The sequence below is a fragment of the Leptidea sinapis genome, chromosome 13, assembly GCF_905404315.1.
Source record: "Leptidea sinapis chromosome 13, ilLepSina1.1, whole genome shotgun sequence".
Classification (NCBI taxonomy): Eukaryota; Metazoa; Arthropoda; class Insecta; order Lepidoptera; family Pieridae; genus Leptidea; species Leptidea sinapis.
In genome coordinates this window covers 8,122,567-8,148,553 of record NC_066277.1, presented here as the reverse complement: position 1 = coordinate 8,148,553, position 25,987 = coordinate 8,122,567, and the positions used below count along the sequence as shown (strand labels likewise).

General features: G+C 35.2%; 2 protein-coding genes across 3 annotated transcripts; both read right to left on the bottom strand.

Annotated features, from left to right (window-relative positions):
* Positions 1-180: 180 nt before the first annotated feature.
* Positions 181-9,211, bottom strand: LOC126967566 (serine protease snake-like). Of its 2 annotated transcripts, none has more exons than XM_050812092.1 (9): positions 9,076-9,211; positions 8,954-9,006; positions 8,620-8,731; positions 7,435-7,497; positions 5,274-5,362; positions 3,633-3,815; positions 2,694-2,922; positions 1,541-1,704; positions 181-668 (listed from the first exon to the last, which is right to left on the bottom strand). In XM_050812092.1, the coding sequence occupies exons 1-9, from the start codon at positions 9,119-9,121 to the stop codon at positions 483-485; spliced, it is 1,125 nt and encodes a 374-aa protein (XP_050668049.1). In that variant the 5' UTR covers positions 9,122-9,211; the 3' UTR covers positions 181-482. The 2 variants fall into 2 exon arrangements, with proteins under 2 accessions (XP_050668049.1, XP_050668050.1); XM_050812093.1 differs by having other exon boundaries at positions 8,620-8,728; positions 9,076-9,210.
* A 3,269-nt stretch (positions 9,212-12,480) lies between these two features.
* Positions 12,481-24,000, bottom strand: LOC126967569 (serine protease snake-like). The gene is made up of 9 exons (XM_050812096.1): positions 23,907-24,000; positions 23,786-23,838; positions 23,308-23,416; positions 22,627-22,689; positions 21,390-21,469; positions 19,476-19,658; positions 16,160-16,385; positions 15,077-15,228; positions 12,481-12,796 (listed from the first exon to the last, which is right to left on the bottom strand). Exons 1-9 carry the CDS (start codon positions 23,950-23,952, stop codon positions 12,608-12,610), a joined length of 1,101 nt encoding a protein of 366 aa, XP_050668053.1. The 5' UTR covers positions 23,953-24,000; the 3' UTR covers positions 12,481-12,607.
* Between the last annotated feature and the right edge of the window lie 1,987 nt (positions 24,001-25,987).

Here is a 25,987-nt window from a genome sequence, read left to right as displayed (position 1 = left end):
TATTATTAAAAAAAATCGATACAACTACAATTGGATTGGATTAGCTTAGCCTCGAAATGATAGATATTAAATATTGTCAATATAGTTAATAAGTATCGTTTTGTTGTGAATAAATATAATTCTAAGTATCATACTATAATTCTTTTGCTTATTGATGAAGGTAAATTAAAAAAAGTTAAAAATGCTTTATCTCTTTATTTGGGTAAAAAATGCGTTGAGGCAAAAGTGCCTGATGATTTAAAGAAATTCACTCTCCTGTTTTTAAGTTATATGAATTCGTCGGGAAAATTATTACCCTTAGATTATTTATACGTCTAGATAGGCTGTCAAAGCTGTGGAAACGTCGAAAAAAAAAGGTTGACTTCAATTTTGAGCAATGCACGCTCGCTAACACAAAGTGACATAGAAATCGCGAGTGTAAGACGTAGCTTTTTTTACAGCAAGAGGCTCTATCTAGACGTATAAATTATCTAAGTTGTTACCTAAAGTCCACGCCACACGATGTCCTCGATCCAGTCGACAAAGCTAGACACTCTGGTGTATACACCGGGCTTATTGGGTCTGGCACAGCCGATACCAAATGATGTAATTCCAATTATATAATGCATGGAACCTTGAGAGGCTATCGGCAAAGGAATTTCTACTTGCAGTGGACCACCTGAATCACCCTGAAAATAAATTTAAAGAACAAATCTAATTATGCATAAAAGAACTTAATAATGACTCACTTTAATATACTATTAACGATTTTCGGATTTTTGGATATTCAGTTTTATTAATATAGTTATAAGCATTGCTGTGTTAAGTATAAATGATTAATATATTATCCTTAAGAAAAACATAGTTTTATATATTGTAAATATTTTATGAATATGTAACAAAATAAATATTTGTATTTGTAATATTAGCCTCGCCTTGATGAAGATTTTTATACAAATAAAATTTATTTATGAAAAACAAAACAGATCTTATAACTATATCTACAATACTACGACTACATAAAATTAAAGCTATCATTACGGGGAAGCGTACCAAGAATACTGGCAGCATTTACGCGTTGGATAGCTAGGCTGATTCGTTGACCAAAATGGCTGCCAGCGCTTGGGTTACCAGTAGCCTTATTAAGGCGCGAAGATAGTAAATAAATAAATAAACATTTATTGAATTTTGAATTTGAATTATTATTATTATTAATAATAGACTAAGCAGCTTTCGCTGATGCGTCTATATCATTTGCCATATCTATTCAAATGTTTGTCCAGTCTATTCTTAAACTGATTAACAGATTTTGATATAACCAAATCCTTGGGCAATCTGTTCAAGATGTCTTAGAATCTAAACCTTTCTAGCCTAGAACAGGACCGACTTGTCAGCACAAAAGTGCAAATTTGCCCTCAAAATACTATTAGGGCTAGCCCGGACCATCAGCAACCGCTTACACATCGTCACGTAATTAATTTTTTGTCCAATCTATGAATTGGCCCGACTGATTTTACCAATGTGCACAACAGTCAGACTAGTAATTATTGATATTCCATACCTTACAGGCATCAACTCCTCCAGCTAGTTTCCCAGCACAAATCTGATGAGACTCCAAGCCACACCAATGTCTATTGCACGAGGGACGCAGAAGTCTATCACAGAGATCTGAGTCTATGATGTCCACTACTGCAGCTTGTAATTCTGCTGATATTGTTCCTATAGCTACACAAAATAAAAACAATTGCTAGTCAAATATATGAGACATGGCTGGTACATGTGGTTGTTTGAGTTTGCTTGCGGTGACTGTTTGATCATGAAAATTTATTTTTGGGAAATCCATAATTAACTAAATTTAATAATTTATCTGAAGTGTTAATTTCGTTAAGATATGGTAAAGACCGCCGCCCACATTCTCTTGCAACACCAGAGGAATGACAGGAGCGTTGGCGGCCTTTAAGGAAGGTGTACGCGCTTTTTTTGAAGGTACCCACCACCACATGCGTCCTCCATCGTAGAATTGGCCCACGCTGAATTCCCGAACAATAGGGAACGAGTAGCGAAAAACGTGTCAGATTGGTTAAGGCAGAGTTTGACGTTCCCGATTAATTTGATTACTCAACGCTTTATAAAGTCAGCAAGTCAATCTCATGATCCCTCTGGATGTTATAAGAATGTATGGAGCGCGGTGATCCTATACTATCAAGTGTCCCGTATGTATGTATGTCCGGCTCGTTTATCCTCCTACCTATCCTCCTCCTTATCTCAAGATTAGTTTATTTATTTCACAAATAAAGTACAGTTTTATTTATGCCAATACGGGAGGAGGCAAGTAGGACGTTCAACTGATGGTAATTGATAAGCCCTGGCCATTACAATGCAGTGCCGCTCAGAATTCTTGAAACACCCAAAAACTCTGAGCGGCACTACAATAAATTGCGCTCACCCTGAGACATAAGATGTTAAAAGTCTTATTTGCCCAGTAATTTAACTAGCTAAGTCGCCCTTCAGACCGAAAAACAGTAATGCTAGCACATTACTGTTTCACGGCAGAAATAGGCACTGTTGTGGTACCCATAATCTAGCATCCAGTACAAAATAGTCTCCTACTGATGTAACATAGTTTTTATTTCTATTCAATGTTCAAACGGATTTTTCGCACATTTTTCATAACACATGTGTCACATGAATGTGGAAATAAAAGAAATACACACCTTTATTGTGTCTATACTCTGTGACGCCCCAACCAGTAAGAGCAGATTGAGTTCCAAGTCTTTTTGTATCAAAATCACTCCAGAGACAAGCTGGTTGTATATATTTTGTAAATCGAACGCTTTCGGTAATCTCAATGATTGCAATATCAAAATATTTCTTAGGGGGCATGTAGTTTGGATGATTGATTATGCGCTTAATCTTCATATCATTGAATCGTTCGTTGAGAGACTAAAAATGATTGGAAACAACATTAATTAAGACAAACCTCGTCGTATTCCTGTAAGCGAATATTTGGAACTTGATGAAGGCATGCTACTGCGTTGCGTAAAAACATTGGTATTAATATCTGACGTGATAATAATTACATGTATATAATAATTATAATGTTTTTTTGCAAGAAATTAAAGTAAAATAGGACAATAAAAATAAAATCAACTGTTTGACAGTTCAAATTTCAGAGCATGTAATTAAACTGAGTAGTAAAATTAAGTCAGGTTTTTAATGAATATAAGGGACGAGAGGAGCATGACGTTCAGCTACCCATTACAATGCAGTGCCGCTCAGGATTCTTGACAAACTCGAAAATTCTGTGTAGCACTACAATTACGCTCGTCACCATGAGACATAAGATGCTACGTGTCATTTGTCCAGTATATTTCACTAGCTACGGCGCCCTTCAGATCTAAACACAGTAATGCGTAAACATATAGTAGACACATAGTCGCCGTTGTGTTACCCATAATCTAGCCGGCACCCTGTGCAAAGGTGCCTCCGACTGGTTGAAGCATACGCTCCTTTGTCAGGTACTTTCAAGGTAAAAATATTTCATATCATAAAAATTCTCCATAGAAATGTTACATTTTTTCTGTTTGTTTGCACATTTCCATAAGCATAATAATAATATAAATTATTGAGTAAAACTATTGTCAAAAACTTACGAATCCAAAAATGTTCTTGTTACCGAGCCGTACGATTTCTGGTCGTGGATTAGCGACTGTTGTATCACCTGACGGTACTCGTGAACAATGTGCAGCAGTTATCAAATAATTCTCACTTATCAATGTACTTCCACATTTAAATATCCAAGTTCCAGTATTAACTGCTCTCCATCCTAAAGCGCCCTATAATTTCCAATAATATAGAAAATTGTCGCAATGAATGAAGTATGAGAAAATTATGAAAGTATTTGATGGTCCTGAGACAAATTATGAAGTGAACATCTACGGCCTTACAAATAAAATTGGCATGAAGTTATAACTAAGCATAAACCAAGAATATGTAAAATGTTTACAAATAGACATTTTGCTTACGAATGGTTTGTTCGGACGTATAACGTTTCCCGCGTTTATTTGCAAGGCAGCTTGTCATTACGAAAACTTCAGAATTATCATTGATAGAAAATGATAATGTAAACATTTTGCATTTTTCTTTGTTTATCATCAGTTATAACTTTATACCAAGTTTATTAGTAAGGCCGCTAGTATAAAAAATTCTCGGCAAATTAACGGCTGAACCGCTTTGCATGAAATTCTGTGTGCATCTCGGGTAGCTCTGAGAATCGGCCAATATCTATTTGTCATACCCCTAATTGATAAGGGACCCCTAAATATATTTTTTGACATTAATTTTTTATTTTTCTTTCATTATGATTTAGCATTGAAAAATTCATACAACTTCAAATTTTCGCCCTTCTACGATCGATAGCTATTTTGGTACCGCGATTTTTATATTATTCTGTTCCATCCACAAATCCGATAAAGGGTTGCAAGAAATACAATTTTTTTTTAAATTACCAATTCATGGCAATATAACGTTTGCTGGATCACCTTGTAATATAATATAAATCTCTCAAAATGATTTCTCAAAAGTGTTTATGTCGGAATGCAATCAATTGATTTAATCACTATTTTAATGCTTGTATGTATCTAAACTAAATTGAAAGCTTACGTTTGTAGAAAATTTTTAATAACAGATTTAGAAATGAATTATAAATTTGCAGGGCAATCTGATTTAACTTGACAAATTTTATGTATTGTTAATGTAGAATTAGCTGAATCAAAAGATTTAGAATGTCTTATTTCGTTTTACGTTTCGTGTACGGGCGCTACTTGAGGTAGCTGTATGACTTTTGCGACTTCTTCTCATTAAGTGGTGGTAAATGTAAAAAGAAAAGAAAACTTTGACATTCATAAATGTCATTTCTTTGACCTACATCATAGGTTCTCAACGTGGGCGATAACGCCCGCTTGTGGGCGTTTGAGACTTTCGGGGGGGCAGTAGAAGACCCAGAGTAAATTTGGGGGGATTGAGATGGCGCAGATGGGGCCTGGGTAGATTAAAAAATATAGTCTAAAAAGGCAAAAAAATACTCTAGAAAAAAACATATTCTCAAAGTGGGCGGTGAGCAAAATAAGGTTGAGAAACTATGACCTACATGAACAAAATGATTTTGATTTAATTGATTTGAGTACAACGTATTCGCACGAATCATTAAGGTTGAGGTCGTTCTGATATTAATTCGAGTGTGAAATTATAAAATAACGTCATACTGTTATATTAAAACTGAACTATTAATCTACCATATGAGGAAATTCACCAGGTTCCGTGATTCTTCCTCCAATCGTTTGAAACGTATCGTCGTCAGTATCTATTCCACGACTTAATTCACCTGTAAAAATTAAAAAATAATGTTACGAGCGTGTCGGGAATATTATCTTATCTGACTATTGCGAAAAACAATTCACAAAAATATAAACGCAATGGGAACCGTTTTTTTATATGAAAATAAGAGACGAGACGTGCAGGACGGTCAGCTGATGGTAATTCATGCGCCCTGCCAAGTACAATGCAGTTTTGCTCAGGATTCTTGAAAAACCCGAATTTTTGGGGTTTTTCAAGAATCCTAAGCGACACTGCATTGTAATGAGTTTGTAATTGTAATAAAAAAACTAATTGTAGGATAAATGAACATTTATTTAGGCGAATTTGCGAAAAGGCAAAAAAAAACCTTCAAAAAAAGCGCGTACACCTTTCCTTAAAGGCCAGCAACGCTCCAGTGATTCCTCTGTTGTTGCAAGAGATTGTGGGCGGCGGTGATCACCTAACAACAGGTGCCCGTACGCTCGTTTGTCCTCCTATTCCATAAAAAAAGGCGGTAATTCTATATTTAAATTTAAGTGGACTGTATATAGAAGGAGGCTGGTAATTCAACTGTTGAATCTAAATATAGATATGATCAGCTATTGAGGAATTAGGAAGACATGCCTTACCTTTACTGACGTGCACGTCAAAGTTAAGATGGCCGCCTGCTTTTCTAGCTTGATGATGACGAATTAACCTTTCTTCTTACATTAATCACTGTCATTCTCTGATGGTTGTCTTAATAATTAGGTGCTATAGTAGATAATAAGCGTTTAAGCACATTGCGAGTGCGCAATTAACGGTAGCTTGATTCGACCATACATTCGCGGTGACTCTCAGACGATTAACGAAGGCATGTCGAAGGACACAGGAAAAGTTGGGGGAAGAAATAGGTGAAATAGGTGTGATCGCATCTGTACTTATTTAATTATACTAAAACAAAAAGATGGCGTTATCACTAATGCTAAAAAACCAAAAAATAATAGTTCAGTCATTATACTTAAAGAAACGCCTTTTAAAGTCTTTTCCTAGAGATAAACTTTGGAAAGCTTATCTCTTAATCTTAATCTTATCTTTAATAAAAAAGATTTTTAGCTGTAGTATAATTCTTTTAATTATTTTGTGTTCCTGTTTTCTGTCTCTTTGTAAAATCTTTTACATACACGCGTATGCTAGAAGCTATTAAGTAGTAATTGTAACGAATTGTAACTTGGGGCAATACTATAATAAACTAAAGAAAGGGAATTTATAAAATAATGTACTGTTCAATCTATCTGTAAAAATAGATGTAGACTTATTATAATTCCAAAGTCTATAGAGGAGGAGGTATGGTCATTAAGGAGTTACGATACACACATTCCTTAAGGCGACACTAAATGCCAGCGACCTTGAGCGATATGAGTTCACGGCTGCCGGCCTGCCATCAATGTAACAAAGCCAATATTTTCAAAATTCTTGGGTGGAAAACAGTGTATATGCTTACAATCCTCGTTATTCACTACTAATCTGAATAAATGAACCTACACAAAAAAGTACCAGCTATAAGAATAACTTTTCTGAGAGAAGTACCAAAAAATGCGTCACGCCATGCCAAAAAACTTGTTAACCTTCAAAGAAAAGTGGTAATTCAAAAAGGTTCGGCAGTGTTAAGTATAACCAATAGCAAGCATAAGCAACCTACAAATAAGACTTAAGGATATTTGTAACAGGATTAGCTCGAAATTCTATACTTTCACCACAAAACTTGTCTAAAAACACCATGTTTGCGTGTTTTCTGCTTACTCTTCGCCTTAATCATGGCTTCATTATGAGGTATGATCGATGGCACAACTTTAATTCTCATTACATTTGGTTGGTTATAGTCACTTAATTTTTTGTCACTCGTAAATACTTAACTTTAAAATGTTCCGATGGACATTTGAGGTCTTTACCATCACTGCCACTTCGCCATATGATACTTTATACTGTATACAAATGCCTGGTTCGTTCTTGAAAAGCGAAAATGAATTTCAAATCTTTCAATAGACAGCCGCAAAAATATGATGCAACAAACCTTCGTAAAGACGTTTGAAAACATAAACACATTGATTTCTTACTTACAATCCAATAATCGATTTTCTTTATCATCTCTGTTCTTTAACTGCCAAATATAATCGAAGCATTCTAAAAATAAAAAGCATTATTTAAAGAATAATAGACGTCAAGATTACACACGTGTTTCGCCTCTACACGAGGAGATGTTGACTGTCATCTGGAGGATACGTTAAATTCCTTCCTCTAGGGCGCACGTCAGGTACATTCTGCATGTAGACTTAGGAATCTTAAAGGAATGAACACTTAAAATAGAACATAACATTTAGATAATTATGGAATTCCGCAAAATAACGCCCAACTCCGCGAGAACGGTTTGCAAGGAGTTCAGCGATTTTCACGCGTAAAGAGAAATATAATAATAAATAATATAATATAATATATATTTAACTAATCCCGTTGCTGTACTCTATCATTATCTGCATAATATAAAACGACGATTCACAACCCTTCCTGAGATTTTTATCATGTCTGGTTAATTATCTAGCAACTGGGATTTAGCTAACGTTTACGTAAAAACCTAGTGTAAACATACAACTACAATTACACGCGTTTATATTATTTTAATTAAAATAAAGGACAAGGCCAATTTCTCTACAGATAGCTTAATTATCGAATTTATTGTACACAATTGATTTTTGATTGTTAATAATGCTCTTAAAATTGCTATACATAAAGAACTAAAAAAAAATGTCATTTCAACAGACTAGACGCATTTGTCTACTAATTCCTTCATCATTAATGATCCTTTAATACAATCTTTTTATATATTTATACTTGCTGAAGTTCCCCACCCAACTTCCTTTAAATGTCTCCTCTCCCTAGTTTTCACTCCTTTTGTAAATATTTGTCTATTAAGTTATACTTAACTTATATCTTATTTTCTTATTATTATTTATTACATATTCTATGATTCAATAAATAATATTATTTTATATATAATATATATTTATAATAAATTTAAACTGACAAGTTCGTATAGGTAAAAATTACGTGGTAATTCATCTTTAATTTATTTTTAATTATATAATGCATTTATTTAATAATAATATGTGTACATTGTACGTATTTTTTTACCATGTCCTTTTTACATTCGCGGTAATCACATAGCCAGTACAAATTAAATATTATTATCTTGTTGTTTGAAAAATTAAAGATGAACAAATAATGTACGAAACATAATTATATACATACTTGTTTCGCTTATTCTTCTGTCAGATCTGTAGAAATTAGGCTTCGGAGGATCATACGGAGAACATGGGTCGGAAGTGCTGTTGGTAGCTTGAATCTGACCAACATCATTCTGCTGGTGAAAAGATCAAGCATTTACAACAATGAAATTGTTGATGATTTAGAAAAGCTATATAAATATTTCTGTAGGTGAGGAAGAAACATCGTTAAACACGAATTTATTATGATTATTAATAGTTTTATTAAATAACAAGACCATTCAAGGCAAAGCTTCAAGTAATGAAAATAAGAAAATGAGTTACATCCCAAAGAAAATTTAAAAAAAATCTGAACTCACACTTTTTATCCTAGGCTTTTCATGGTCTCCTGAACTTGAAGCACCAATAGTAACTACAAAAATATTTTTTTATCATCATTAATGTTTAATTCTGCTGTTAGTTCTCTTCAATATAAAATTACCCGGAATAACCAGAATTAGAAGTACATAATTCAATATAACAGACATATTTTATGTTCAAACAACTGTGCAATTCTGAGCTATGACTAATTTAACGTATAAAATGTTTATAGCTAGTTTATAACTTATGAAGCTTCGATGATATCTAATACCAGTTTAATACAATACAAAACCATATTTATTGCTCTTCGTTTAAACAAGTTCTCGGTAATCAAATGATGCTTTAGCAACGTATTTCTGCCCGTCAACAAAATAATGAATGTATAAATACTTTATTGGTATAAAAGCGAATACTTATTAAGCCCTCTAAATCATTCTTTGGATACTTTGTTTTCAACATAATCTAAGGAAAATATCTATTCAAATAAAACAAATCTCTTAATAATACCATTGACACTAAGTTAGATAACATAAACAAAGGCATTTACTAGGACGAGGTTTGACCCATTGCGAAGTGACCATTTTACGTGTACCTACCGTTCTTCGATGCAGTTTGCTGTTAGACGATTTCAAGAGATTGGTCTCCACAACTGGAGATCAGGCAGTGGGGGTGTATGTTACATGATATCTTCTAATTACAATCGCTTGACAGCCGTGCCCAATATTCAGTCTATCATCACTTCTATCGCGCTCGTAAGCTATACGTCGTCCCATTGACAGGCAGCGTCTACGGATAAGGTGAGTTACGGTCGATAAGTTTATTGGGACAGAAAAATCAACGATAGTTACGATTTTTATCTCAAGTAAGAGATAGACTGAATATTGGGAACGGCCGTTAGTGATTAAAAGAAATCACATCCTTAACGCGATGGAGATATATGCTTTTACAACATGATCCCAGAAAATGTTTAAAACAAATGTATTACCAATTTCAATAGAATTGTTAAAAAAGTTAAACATAAATCATTTTCTTAATGATACCACTGACTGGGAACGGAGCGAACGCCCTCAGGCTATTTAATTATAAAATTTATTGGATGGTACATTTAAATAGCGAATTTATTAAGACTAGTGGTTGCTCAGAGGTCGAAGTTTGACCATAAATCAATAAATTTTTAAGTTTTTTTTAAAGCGTCGATGGCGCAATAGATTGATTCTCGTACGTACCAATATATTACCGGTTTCCGAACTTTTATTATTATTTTACATTATTAAATGACAAATCAACAATATTCATGTACAAATGTAAAATTGTCAACAAGTAGACTGAAAAGTAAAAGACACATAGCAAAAATATCAATAAATTGCATGTGCAAAAGATTTAGAGACAGGTTATTTTATCGAGTGTAACAAAAGTATTTTTTTTTTATGAAAATAAGGGACGAGGCAAGCAGGACGTCCACTCAGATGGTAATTGATAGACCCTACCCATAACAACGCAGTGCCGCTCACGACTCTTGAAAAACCCAGAAATTCTGAGCGGCACTACATTTGCGCTCGTCACGTTGAGACGTAAGATGTTAAGCACCAATTGAATTGAATCATTTGCCCAGTAATTTCACTAGCTACGGCGCCCTTTAGACCGAAACACAGTAATGTTTACACATTACTGCTTCACGGCAGAAATAAGCGCCGTTGTGGTAACCATAATCTAGCCGGCTCCCTGTGCAAAGGAGGCTCCCACAAGTTATAGTACCTAATTTCTACAAATCAGCTCCCTTACGCAGAGAGACAATGACATTACGAGGAAAGCGGGTTGACGTGGAAATAAATAAATTGAGTTGCTGATTATTTTGCGTAAGTGTATTAAATTGGCGACAAATACGATTGATGCAGGAGTGATAAGCTAGGTTAGTACGGCAACGATTTCGTCCAAATATGTTGTAGGTACAAACTGTGCGCTTAGGGATTTTACAACTGAAATGTATTCTTGATAATAATGAAGTATCCGTTAGATTATTAATTATTTTATTAAGTAGCATCGTGTCTAGCAGCATACGACGCAAGAATAGAGGATGGAGGTTAAAATGTTTTTTTATACGTTCATAATATGTTCGTTTTTACGACGCTTCATAACGTCGGGAACACTCTATTGATTTGATTGGTAAAGCGGCGGCACATACCGGTTTCAATGCGACCAGGGTGGTCTATTCCTAAAGCCACTGTTAATAACAGCTCACTGCTAAGATTGATTATTTTCACAAATTTTTTCTAATTATATCTTTTGCAGTGCGCTGACGCATCTCAAGTAGTTGAAGAATTGATCTTCCTGAAGAAATGATACTTCAATGCAGATTACTTTATTATTAATTCAGTGAGGATTTGCAACGGGGTTTCATCTGCACGATATAACAGCATCTACACGTTCTGCAATCTGTGATTCTTTGAATTGAGAGGTTAATAGGATTTGTTTAGTCTACAGTGCTCCGTTAAGGTCCAGGATGCGTTTATTTTCCCTACTTCTGCCACATGCGCAGCGCAATTTTTCCCGGGACATTTATTTTTTATTCATGTCAGTCAGGATTTGTGTAATTTTATAGGAATTAAATTTTAGAGCTTGCAATTAAAGAGCCATGTTGAGCTTGTTGCATATCCTTTCGAATGGATCGTACATTTAGATGTTTGAATTGAAAATTAAAATATTATGAATGTGCGTTTGAAATAGCCCTTCCATATAAGATAAAATTAATTTTTTCCTTGACTGGTGTTAACTGTATCTCCAGTATCTCCATTCGTTGGCATAATAATGCATATTGAAGTCTGTCAATACATCATTTATATGCAGAATAAAATATAGTGTTATTATATTACATTTTTATTTCTAAAACAATTAAATTGAGTGTTAACACCACTATCCTTTTCCTTCTCCTATCACGCTTTCTCTCTACCCACTTCCCTGCACTACATCTTATTTTTATTTGAAAAATGGATTTAATGTTCAAAAGAGCTGTTTAACCTGATTCCTGCCGCCAAATTCCACCGTCGCACGACACACCGCAAGTTAGGATATCATCCCCACCATCTGGATGTGTGGCGGTCCTCCACAGTGCGGTTTTCAAGGAGCTTTCTCCCTCGTACTACAAAGCTGTGGAATGAGCTTCCTTGTGCGGTGTTTCCGGGACGATACGACATGGGTACCTTCAAAAAAAGCGCGTACACCTTCCTTAAAGGTCGGCAACGCTCTTGCGATTCCTCTGGTGTTGCAAGAGAATGTAGGCGGCGGTGATCACTTAACACAAGGTGAACCATACGCTCGTTTGTCCTCCTATTCCATAAAAAAAATATATATATAACTATAATTATGAATTAGGCTAGCACGTTGGATACGTGGAAATACTCCAGTTTTCTTGGTAAAGTTCCCCGTAGTGATAGATATTAAATATAGTTTAAACATTGTTTTGTTGTGAATAAATAAAATTCTCAGTTTCAAATTAGAATTGTTTTATTTCCCATTAAGGTATATAAGGTATATAAATAATATGAAGGAAAATTAAAACAATACAAAATGCTTTATCAATTTTTATTTGGAAGAAATTTGCATGCAGGGACTGTAAACTTTCTTTATTCTTTCTTTCTAATAATTGTTATTTTATTTTATCTAAGTCCCCGCCATACAATACCCTCGATCCACTCCACAAAGCTCGATACTCTGGTGTAGATGCTAGGCTGATTGGGTCTGGCACATTTATAACCAAATGAAATAACGCCAATAATATAATGCATGGAAGTTTCAGAGGTCGTTAAACAAGGAATTTTTACTTGCAATGGACCACCTGAGTCTCCCTAAAAAGAAATTTTAACAATTAACTACTACTACTTACCCTATGTAATTAATAATATAGACATATTAAGACATACCCTCAAGATAAAAATTGGATTGTTTAAGAAAAAGCTTAAGAATGTATTATCAGACAATATTAGGTAATAAGTATAGAAATATAATATACCATAATAATATAGTTATTCGCAGCTTACATTATTATACTTTAATTTTAGAAGCATTTTATGTTATGTTTGTATATGATTAGGTTATTAGTAGGTTATGTATAAAATTAATGAGCGCATCTCGCCGATAAACGTTACGTTTGGCGAGCAAATAAATGTAATTTAAATGTAAGTTGATATATGTTATTAAAAAAAAAACTTATTACCTACTATTTATATATTATGCTATTTTATTCATTAGAATGCGGAATGCGAACTTCGGCGTTTCTAAAAACACTTCTTGGGGTCATTCCCAGCACCATCCGCTGGGAGAAGCTTAATACATAGACATAGACAATACACAGATAAAGGTCAAATTAATTCATATTGCTGTGAGGAAATCGTGAATATTCTTTTTCATTTTCTTAAAGTGTAACTTAGTGTCCTTAGTTCTTGCAAGTGTGATTTGCCGGTAAAAGAATTTGGATCTTTTGTGCCCAGGGCCGCAATTTTTTTGCAGTCAGCTGCTGTTTTAACCGAATTGAACCAGGGTTATGGTCTGCCACCAAAGGAACGCATCCTATCCTAATCAGCTGACTTGTAGTGCCAAACGCAGCGGGTTGCTGGCGCTCTGGCGATGCAGCCGTTGGATAGGCACTGCACTCCTGACCAGACGTTGCATAGAGACGTCGCTTTATTGTGTGTTTTCTACCGCATTAATCACTGGAAGTATTCCAAAGAGCTATTTGACCCTCATCCTGCCGCTGAATTCCACATTCATACGACACACCTCATATCTGGATATCATCCCCATCATCTGGATGTATGGCGTTCATCTAGAGTGGGGTTTTTTAAAGGAACGTTCTTCCACGTACAACCAAACTGTGGAATGAGCTTCCTTCCGTGGGGTTGCCAGGACGCTTCGACATGGGTACCTTCAAAAAATCGCATTATACCTTTCCAAAAACGGAAACGCTCCTGTGATTCCTCTGGTGTTGCAAGAGAATGCGGGTGGCGGTGCCCACTTTACATCAGGTGACTTGTACGCTCATTTGTCCTCCTCTTCCATACAAAAGATAAAGAAATGGATAAAGAGGTTGAAAGAGATGGGATCGACACTTAATGTAAAGCAATCCAAGCGAACGTTTGGCTTAATTAGGAATATCATGCATTCTTTATGCCGTATTTTGAAATAAATTTTAAAATTATAATAAATTTAAAATATCCCCGAACAAGATTCGGTTAGTGCAAGAATTAAGCCTTGCCTTGTGATTTAAATTTACGGAAATTGTATACTGCAATCATTTTCAATCGCTTTTGACAACATCTTGGTTTTTCCGACGAGGCCCAACTCCATCTAAATGGGCACGTAAATTCAAATTCAAATTCAGATATTTTCGAAAAAATTGAAAACCTTTAAAAAATTATGCTTCAGACCTGAGCAAAAAGGGCACAAGAAACTCAACGGGCTTCTTTTTTTTAAACACTCGCCAAACTGTATGGGCAGCAATTTCAGGAAAATGGCCCTATTTTTTATTAAAATTGTCATGGCCATAACTCTGCTGTGAATTTGCTGGCTATAGTCAAAATAGGTTACACACCTCTTACGAGTCCCTTCCAATGGCTAGAGAGATGTTTCCTAAAAAGCTGATTTCAGGACAGACAGGAGGACGGATTTAACCCCGGCAGATTTCTATTTATGGAGATATCCGAAGCATCGTGTCTACACCCCTAAGCAGAAGACACTGGCTGAATTAAATGCCAAGATAGAGAAGAAGTCCCAGGTATCTACATTCAGGTATCTATCTATACAGTCTCTTTTGTTATTGAAAAGTTTCGAAGAATGCCTATGTCATGATAGTGGTAATTTAAATGATACAATTCTAAAAATTATTTTCTGTGTGTGTGCAAACTTTTAAATAAATATATTTATTAAAGTCTCATTTTTTTATTTATTAAATGCTCACTGTGCTTATAAATATAAAGCCAAAATAAAGAAGATTAAATATATCACATATACGGTATGAATAAAAGAGAAAAATAAATTAAAGTATTCTCACTTTGAGTTACTTCTTTTTTCTCTATCAGCTATATGTTCCGGCCAATCTCGATTAGTACTTAATTATTAGTATTCCATACCTGACAGGTATCAACATGTCCGGTTAGGTCCCCGGCACAAATCTGATGAGGCTTCAACCCACACCAATTTCTGTTACATTGCAGCAATCTATCACATGTATTTGAGTCTATGATGTCAACGTCTGCAGCTTGTAATTCTACTGATATCTTAGCTTAACCAAAAAAACAACATACAATGGTACAAAAAATCTACGGAATATTTCTATGAAGTAAAAAATCAATAATAAAATTATACGAACAAGTTAATATCACTTCGCCAACCGTCAACCCTTACCCACCACGTACTTATATTATGTTTTTGGTTTTTGAATTAATATGTACATTTATTCAACGATTGACTATTTTTTTTATAGAAAAAGGAGGACCAACGAGCGTACGTTAACACTTACCCCCTTATTCATAATGGTCCGCTAACTTTAAACAGCCGCTTAGGAGTGTTTTTCTCATTCTGACTTAGGTCAATAGAAGAAGACAGAGTGAGAATAAGCAATGCTTTAAGTTAGCAGACTATTATGAATAAGGAAGTGTGTGTTAACTGATCACCGCCGCCCACATTCTGTTGCAACACCAGAGGAATCACAGGAGCGTTGCCGACCTTTAAGAAAGGTGTTCTCGCTTTTTTTGAAGGAACCCATGTCGTATCCTCCCGAAAACACCGCACAAGGAAGTTCATTCTACAGCTTTGTAGTACGTGGAAGAAAGCTCCTTGAAAACCGCTCTGGAGGACCGCCGCACATCTAGGTGGTGGGGATGATATCCTAACTTGTGGCGTATCATGCGAAGGTGGTATTCTGCGGCAGGAATCAGGTGAAACAGTTCTTTGGATAATAATAATAATATGATCAGGAACACTTGTGATTCCTCTGGTATAAAAGAGTATGAGCCGCGGTGATCACACCATCAGGTGACCCTTATTGACAAACGGCTGGATTGTCCTTCTCTTTCATGAAAAATGTTTATTTATAATTAGTTTACTTAAAAAATGTTGCAAGTTAATTATTTCTATTCAATGTTCAATGTTCTGTAAAAATGTGTGAAAAAAGCAGTTAGTAACATGTACATGGAAATGAATCAAATACATACCTTCATTTCGAAACTCTGTGATGCCCCAACCAGTAACAGTAGCTTGTTTTCCAAGTCTTGTCGTATCAAAATCACTCCAGAGACAAGCTGGTTGTATGTATTTTGTAAATTGAACTTTTTCACTAATCTCAATGATTGCAATATCAAAATATTTCTTAGGGGACATGTAGGTTGGATGTTTGATTATACGCTTTATCTTCTTATCAATGAATCGTTCGTTGGGAGACTAAAAGTTATTTAAAACAACATTAATTAAGACAAACCTCGACGTATTCTTGTAAGTGAATATTTGGAACTTGAGGAAGGCATGCTAGTGCTTTGTGTTATAAACAGTGGTATATATATCTATTTATATATTATTTAGTGTCAGAAACCAAAGAGATTAATTTTTTATTTATTTATCTATTTAAGGACACTCAATAAGTTACAATTACAATATGTCAAAGACTTAATTTATGCTATATATATATATATATATATATAGATAATATCCTATCGATAGGTTCTGAGAACCCTAGGTTTGTTTTTGAGACGCCACTTTTGAAAGGCATAATATAGTTTTTTACAAGACTATACGGCCTTGAAATACTTACAGAAGTTTTATAAAGAAAGTCAGACGCATCTAAGGCTTAATTGAAAAGTCTATGTTAAAACATAGGTCTAATAGTTTTCTAAGATCCGACAGAGTTAATAAGTTGAAAGGTCAGGTCTGGAATAGTAGCCAGAATTTAAATTACATAACTTATCGCGAAAACTCACATGGTGCAGAAAGCGCTTTTGTATATGTTCAATTCATGTAGAGTGTGCATTATAGCGAGGATTCCAGGCAAGTGAACCATACTCAAGGATACTCCTCGTAAGACCGTTAAACAACTACAATTTAGTATTCGAATTCCAAAGCTTTTGGATCGATAAAGCTTATAATGTCTCTAATATAATTTACATTTTGAACATCATGGCCAGTTATACTATATACGAATTGAATCGGATGAACTTTTCTATAAAACTATATACAATAGTATTTATTATGATTCAATACCATTTCATTAGCAATACACCAGGGAATTAAACAATCCCTGCAACAAGTAGGAACCTTTAAAGAGTTGATCGCTAAACGCTTTCAGGTCATCTGCGTAAAACAAAACTTTTTTTTTTATGGAATAGGAATACAAACGAGCGTACGGGTCACCTGGTGTTAAGTGATCACCGCCGCCCACACTCTCCTGCAACACCAGAGGAATCACAAGAGCGTTGCCGGCCTTTAAGGAAGGTGTACGCGCTTTTCTTGAAGGAACCCATCTCGTATCGTCCCGGAAACACCGCACAAGGAAGTTCATTCCACAGCTTCGTGGTACGAGGAAGAAAGCTCCTTGAAAACCGCACTGTGGAGGACCGCCACACATCCAGATGGTGGGGATGAAATTCTACCTTGTGGCGTGTCGTGCGAAGGTGGAATTCGGCGGCAGGAATCAGGTTGAACAGCTCTTCGGAACACTCCCCGTGATAAATGCGGTAGAAGACACACAATGAAGCGACGTCTCTACGCAACGCCAAGTGATCCAGCCGTTCACAGAGTACTGGGTCCCCGACAATTCGAGCTGCTCTGCATTGGACGCGGTCAAATGGATCGAGCTGATACTGGGGTGCGCCAGACCAGAGATGACAGCAATACTCCATGTGAGGCCGGACCTGCGCTTTGTAGAGCGCTAGAATGTGGGCCGGCTTGAAGTATTGCCGTGCTCTATTTATGACACCCAGTTTCTTTGAAGCCAGTTTGGCTTTGCCCTCCAGATGGCCACGGAATTGGCAATTGCTCGAGATTTCGAGACCCAGTATTCCGATACTAGGCGAGGCTTTAAGGGAAGTGTTCTCAAAGAGCGGTGATACGGCAAATGGGGTTTTTTTAGTGGTAAACACGCAAACTTGAGTCTTCTGGGGGTTAAATTGGACAAGGTTCAACTTACCCCATTCCGCGACCTTCTCGAGAGAGGACTCGATAGAAGACACAAGTTTCTCCCGGCACTGCTCGACGTTTTCCCGAGAGAGACCTGCATGGCCCGTGTATACGGCATCACCAGAGCTGTCGTCTGCATAGCAATGCATGTTGGCGGTGTCCAACATATCATTGATATGCAGAAGAAACAGCGTGGGAGATAGCACACAGCCTTGGAGCACTCCAGCGTTCACGGGCTTGGGATTTGAGCAATAACCGTCGATAACGACCTGTATGCTGCGCCCAGTGAGGAAGCTGGAGGTCCACTTGCTGGCGGTTAATTATGCTCTCCATGATTTTGGAGAGTAGGGACGTAATCGCAATAGGCCTGTAGTTTGCCGGATCCGAACTGTCTCCTTTTTTTGGGATCGGATGGACAAGGGCTGACTTCCATGAATCAGGGACTACGCCTTTTGAATAAGAGTGCCGGAATAAACGCGTTAGCACCGGCGTCAACTCAGGGGCACACGTTCTAAGCACGATTGGAGAAATGCCATCCGGCCCGCTCGACTTCCTGACGTCCAACGAAAACAGAGCTCGCCTAACAGTTTTCTGTAGGAACTGTACTTCAGGCATGGAGCTCTGACACCGCGGGATGGTCGGCGGTGTTTTTCCGTTGTCGTCAAGAGTCGAGTTGGAGGCAAAAAGAGTGCACAGGAGATCGGCTTTCTCTTTTGCCGTATGGGCCAGGGTGTCATTCCTCATGTGCAACGGCGGCATGGACGGCTGGTTGAAGTTACCAAGAGCAGCTTTCGACAACGACCAGAACTTGCGTGTTCCGGTCGGGTAACTGGAAAGCTGCTCGCCAATTTTCACGACGCGCTTCGATTTCGCACGGGCGATTTGCCGCTTAAAAAATCTGGAGGCACGGTTATATTTCCTCTTCAGAACTTTGCAGTTCGGATCCTTTGAGCCCAGCGCCGCAACCCAAGTTTGGACAGACCATACGCCAATGCAAAATTATGCACAAATCGCTCTGCGTAGTCTGTGGTACATGATCCAAGCCATTCGGCATTGTGCCCGTTGAAATCACCCAAGACTACGATTTGCTCAGTCGATTGTCTCGATCGGTGGTGCAGAAGGGTTGAGGCGATTGAACCGTTGAGTCTCACTACGAAGCCCCTCGCCCGCCACGTACTATCACCGTCACAGTTGGATATCACCCTCATAGTTATAGAAAAAAGCTCATAGGAAAATAATGCTGCTAATGTCAGTTACCCGTCAGTACGCTCGTTAGTCAGAAATAGAAAAATGTTATATTCATAAAATAAAAATTTTGCATGTTTACATTGCTTAAATTATTAAGTATTGTCAAAAACTTACGGGGTCTAAAATATTCTTGCTACCGAGCCGTACTATTTCTGGTCGTATATCAGCGACTGCTTTATCACTTGCCGCTACTTGTGAACAATGTGCAGCAGTTAACAAATAATTCTCACTTATCAGTGTACTTCCACATTTAAATATCCAAGTTCCATTATTAACTGCTCTCCATCCTAAAGCACCCTATAATTTCCAATACTGTAGTCAAAAATTTTGTTGTTTAGTTTTTTAGCTATATGTACTTGTCAATTAGTTTATTCAAATTATTTGGATTTGAATGTGAGCATATGAGAAAATTATGAATGTATTGTCTGATGACGAGACATAAATAATTCTAGCTAAGAGTAACACGTTGTGGTGACACATGAAGTGAACATATAAATCTTGTGTGTGGGCCGCAAATTGGGTCAACACTCGTTACGTCTCACAAAGGTGCGTCGATTGGTGCTGGGGTTGCTTCTTCGTCTGCGGAAGGCAGCAAACTTCGCAAATATGTCGATCTGAATGACTATGTGAATCTTGTCTATCTATCTATCTATTATCTATGTGCCGTTTTGTGGCGACACACGTGCGGCGCAGTGGTGCGGAAAATTAAATAGAAAATATTATATACGCTACAAGGCTAAAAGGCTATTAGAAACCCAAGCACTGGCAGGTATTTTGGTCAACGGATCAGTCTAGCTCTCCGATTCGAAACTGCTACCAGTATTGGTTATTTAGTTGTATTTAATAGTGTTGTGATAAGATTTGTTTTGAAATGAATAATATATTAAATCTCTACATATGATTTCTAAATGAAAAAATCATCCGCTCCTGTCGTAAATTAATTATCTTTGTTCCACCACGCTACACAAAAAATATACTTTGAATAGCTTTATACCACGAGCACTTAACTCCTATAATAAAGATTTTTCTGATATGGATGTTTTTGGGTTACCTTATAAAGAATTTAGAAAGAAATTAAATCTCAAACTTATGTAAATGTTAACTTTATATGTTTATGTTTAGCACTAGGTATTTAATTTAACATTGTAATTTTCGGCACTATAAGTCTTCTTCTTAGTAATTATCTAACATTAAAATTGTAATTTTGTGACTGTTTGATGCCAAAATAAAATAAAATAAATAAATAAATAAAATAAATGAATCCAAATTAATGATACAATCTAGTGGTTGAGCTATACAATAGTTTGCAAAGCTTAAGTTTGCCGAAGAGAAGAACAAATGTTTTTATAACCAAATTTCTTAAATGGATGAAAAATAAACAGGGAATTTTGAGCAAAGAATACAGAAAATCGTATTGTAAATTTAGAATAGACGATCTAGGATGTGCCGTGTCTTATCTAGATTTTGCTAGAGTCTCTCAGTGTGTCCGACAATTTCTACGAATTGTTCGCACCGTGTTAACGTGTGTACTTTTAATATTCACCCACACTTTTTCTGCATTTTTCCCACGCTCATGTCAATTCAGTTTCTCGCTGTTTTGTTCGTTGATTCCGGAACTACCGGTATTTTGCTCATAATTTGACAAATACGAGTAATCGTATTATTGAAAATCCACCGACCGCAGTCCACACGCACGCCATCATCTTAAATCTATAACCTGCTAAATTCTGGTGCATCAGTATCACCTAACACTGATCGCTGACCTTGGGATCAACGCTAGAGCATCCAGGGTACATCGTGGGAGTATCCACATCGCAATGTAGCCATACATTTCTTTCTTTTGCGATTTTCTTTATTACCGCGAATTGTACCTTTTTTAGTCATAACTATACAGTCCATTCTAATCAATTAATATATAAATAAACTCTAACCGCGCTGCAACACTCGGATAATCAAGTATGAAATTATATTCTGATATTGATTTGAGTGTAAAATTGAAAGATATTATTATTGAAATTTATAAACTACCATATGTGGGAATTCACCAGCTTCCGTAATTCTTCCTCCAATCGTTGCAATCCTAAAGATTTCGATAGCTTTCTGATCACCTGTAAAAATAAAAGTAATGTTTTCGAGTGCGTCGAGTATTTATTTATCTGACTAAAACGTTGTGAGTTTTGATATCTGTTAGGAACGTTTTATGTAACAATATTTATTTTTTTTAGTATGAGAAAGATATTATATCTATAAAAAATATATAAAATAATATAAGTTAGTTTGATACAAATGAGGCAAGTGTTGAAAAACAGAAAGTGGACGATTCAGTATAAACAATATTTCTCCTCAGCAGACGAAGTTAAGAAAACTGCGGTAATGATTCTTCTTTTGCTGAGTCTGCTTGTACTCACAGGGTGTGGATAAACTAATGAATACCAATAGGAATAAATGACAACGAATTTAAAATATTTGTTTTATTAAGCATGTTAGTTTAAAATTAGAGGAAAATATATATATTACACAATAATAAAATTATACTTGATATTATATTAAAATAATAAAAAAAAAAATTATGAAATCGATAAACTTTGACAATTCTGACAAAGAAGCTGAAAGAACAGTTCAGTTATTATAAAAACGGTTTGTATGTAATAAATAATATATTTACCATTTTTATATTTTGCTAGAGATACATTAAGGTATACGTGAACCATTAATAGACTGTTGAACTGCAAAAATAAACTAGACTGTAGTATTATTCTGGGCCATGGTTTTCTGTCCCTGTTTTACTTTTTTTTAACCAAGCCTCTCCGATTTACAGCGATTACAATTTTGGGACACGTTGTAAGTAAAAGTTCCTACAGATCTGCGTTATGCACTATTTTTTTTTTATCAAATGTGGCATTTAAAACTTACGATGCCCACATTCCTTATGGCTTCATAATCAGATAGGATCAATGGCAGTACTTTCATTATCTTTAAATTTAGTTGCCTATTTTTGTTTTTTTATTTTTGTCACACATGAAATACTTAGCTTTGAAATGTTCCGGTGGCCATTTGTAGTGTTTATTATTCCTGCCACTTTACCATATGATACTTTATACTGTATATACAAATGCCTGATTCATTCTTGAAAAACGAAACAGAATTTATAATCTCTCCATAAACAGCGGAAATAATATGAGGTAACAAACGTTTTGAAGACGGTTGGAAATAAAATTATTTTATTAAAAACACAAACAAAAACACATTGATTATTTTTACTTACAATCCAAAAATCGTACGTCTATGCCATCTTTCTTCTGTAACTGCGAAATATACTCAAGGCATTCTAAAAATTTAAAAAGAAAGCATTATTTAACGAATAATAAGACGTCAGGTTACCAGAACGAATATGGATTAGTATTGTTTTATCTGCAGACGTCAAAATTTGATCTAAGATTCAATTTACAATTGATTTTAGGGTGAAGAGTCTAGAAAATAAACAGAAGCGATTTCTATCGGATCTTATTGTAAGCTTAAATCATTTATGGACGTACTGAAAGACAAAACAGTTATAAATCTGCTGCGGTAAAGGAGTAGTTGTGTGACACGTAAAGAAGAATATTATAAGATAATTGTTTGTATAATTATATAGTTGGCAGATCGCGTAGCTGCTATCTGCACAATATTGAGGCTTTAGGGCTGTTATTATATTATTCCAGTAAGTTGATTCTAAAGGAGTAAAGAAAAATCTGTATCGTTACACGCCGAACTGATGAATTGAATTAACTTGAGATAGAATAATTAATAAATTAATATCTTGTTGTAAGAAGACATAAGCACAGGACCGATCGTCATGGCGATCTTTGGGGGAGTCCTTTGTCCAGCAGTGGACATCTTCCAGCTGAAATGATGATGAAGAAGAAATACAGAGGAAGAAATACTACCTAAATGACAAAATACTTACTTATTTCGCTTATTCTTCTGTCAGATCTGTAGAAATGAGGCTTTGGAAGATCATACGAAGAAAAGGGATCGGAAGTGCTGTTGGTAGCTTTAGTCTCATCGTTAGTACTCTGCGGATTATAAGAACAAGCGCTAAGAACAATATAGTAATTGTTTCGTTTTTGTTGAATTTATATGAATTGTGATAACGAGGAAGAAACACTTCGTTAAACATAAATTATCTAAATACATAAATATTTATAATAAATAAAAATTTCATCCATTATTCAACAATAAATAACTTTACTTTTACCCTCATTGTTTGCTTTTTATTTTTACTATTCCAAACTTTGACCCAGCGTTAGGCCAGCGGGATAGGTTTTAAAAAAAATTGATTTCCGTTAAGATTCTTTCGCGTATCCTCAAAGAAGACGTAAAGCTTATCGTCGACATCCAAAAAAGAAACAGAACAAACTTTTAAGAAATCTGAACTAACTTACTGTTTTTATCATAGGCTTTTTGAAGTCTCTTGAATATGAAGCATCGATTGTTGCTACAAATTTATTTTAATCATTAGCAATGTTAAATACGTCTATAAATTTTTGGTAGATATAAAGTTACCCTGTATCAGCATCAATGGTAGTATATAATTTGATATAACAGCCATTTGTTATGTTCAAACAACTCTGCCACACTGAGCTAGTTTCAAATAATAACATCAATGCTTAAAATGATTTGATCAAAATTGCATTTTCACAATCAGCTGTTAACATATCGAATCGTTAATAATATCTAATATCAGTTTGATAAAACACAAAAATACCGTTATTGCTTTTCGCTTAAACATTAGCCCCCTTATTCATAATAGTCTGCTAACTATTATAAGCATTGCTAATTCTCACTCTGTCTTCTACTATTGACCTAAGTCAGAATGAGAAAAAACACTCCTTGGGGATTGTCTAGACATTTAGTAATTTTTTTGAATTTTTTTTTTTCATTTAATTACAGAAATATTTAGAATCTATAGAAATATATTTATTTAACATAGGGACTGACAATGAGATAAAATAAAGCGTGATGAAGTTACATCAGTTCGTAAAGGGGTTTTACATGGAGAGAACTGCAAAGCCAGCCCATATTTTAAATTATAAAATAATTTAGCCTACTTAATATAATACAATACAATTTTAGGTGGCCTGTGCAGAACCAGACAAGAACCATGCATGATTATTGTTTATAATATAATCTATTATACTATAGGAAGTTCATTCAGTACTAGTATACTGTCTGCTATAATGTTGTAAAATTGAATACTATGACCTATGAAGAATTTCCTAACCCTAGGTAACCTAGTAAACGGCACTTACATTTTATTCTTCCTTCTTGAATTTAATAAATAAGAAAACAAAATGTTTCTTGAATTCAGTAATGTTTTTCTAACGTAGATTATATTCATATATTATATGTTTGTCAACTTGATTTTTTCCCAAAACGAGTTTTTTTGGTTGCATATTATAAATTTCTCTAATAGCACTCTCTTGGAGCACAAAAATAATATGAACATTCACAGCATTTCTCCACAGTAACTTAGTTCATCCAAAACATTTTTGATTCACTCGCGGCAGGTCTACGACTGATGCTGGTATCCGTTTTCTAGAAAACATTTAGGCTTTTGATTGCGTCCAGCATCAGAAGATACTATGAAACTACATCATTTCGGAATCCGCGGCATGGCTCTGATTTTTTTGACATTTTACCTCGGTGATAGAATTGTTGAGAGTTGATATCAATGGTAAATTATCATCTGGTTCACTTGTAACAATGAGGGTGCTACAGGGCTTAATATTAGGACTATTTCTGTTTCTTATCTATATTTGACGATCTACTTTGTTGGCAATACTCATGAGATAGTACCGTTTCTAGATGACACTTCTTTGATCTTTAAAATTATACATAAACAAGTATTCGTTGACGATGAAAACTGTGCTCTTTCTAAACCTGTCCACTGGCGTGATGCAAACAATTTATAACTGAATGCAAAAAAACAAACAGACAGACGCGGCGGAGGACTTTGTTTTATAATGATTAGTGATGATATAAGAACATAAAACATAGAATATATCTTTAAATGAATAAAATTATTTGAAATACAATATTAATAAAAAAGTAATCCTTATCGATAATTTCATTGAAATAATGAACATATTTCATTAAAGCTTATGTACATTATTATCAATAAAGGTTTTCGACTGAATTGATGATAGATTTTTAAATTCACAATCGTACTCAAACTGTTGTCTACATCAATTTTATCTCAGGATGGTTTCTATACTTATAAGTGTTGCTCATGGATCTTTTCTTGGTCCTCTAATGCTCACATTATTTTAATAATTTTGTAGTTGATACTTACACACAGACATTTAGAGTGCCTAGATGCCCACGTAAACCTGTGAACTTATTTGAAACACCTTCTCGCAGAACTATTTTGGGGATCAATTCACCTGTGTCGCGATTATGCAAAATTATAAACGATTATAAATGCTTGGACCCATTCAGTGATTCGTTGCCAAGGTTTCGCAAAAATGTAAAAAAATGTATTGTAAATAAATAATTTATAAGTATTCTTTATTTTTTTAATACGTTTATCTTGACTTGTTTAGTAGATTTTGTTAATTTCTTAATTTCATTACATTATAGAATGG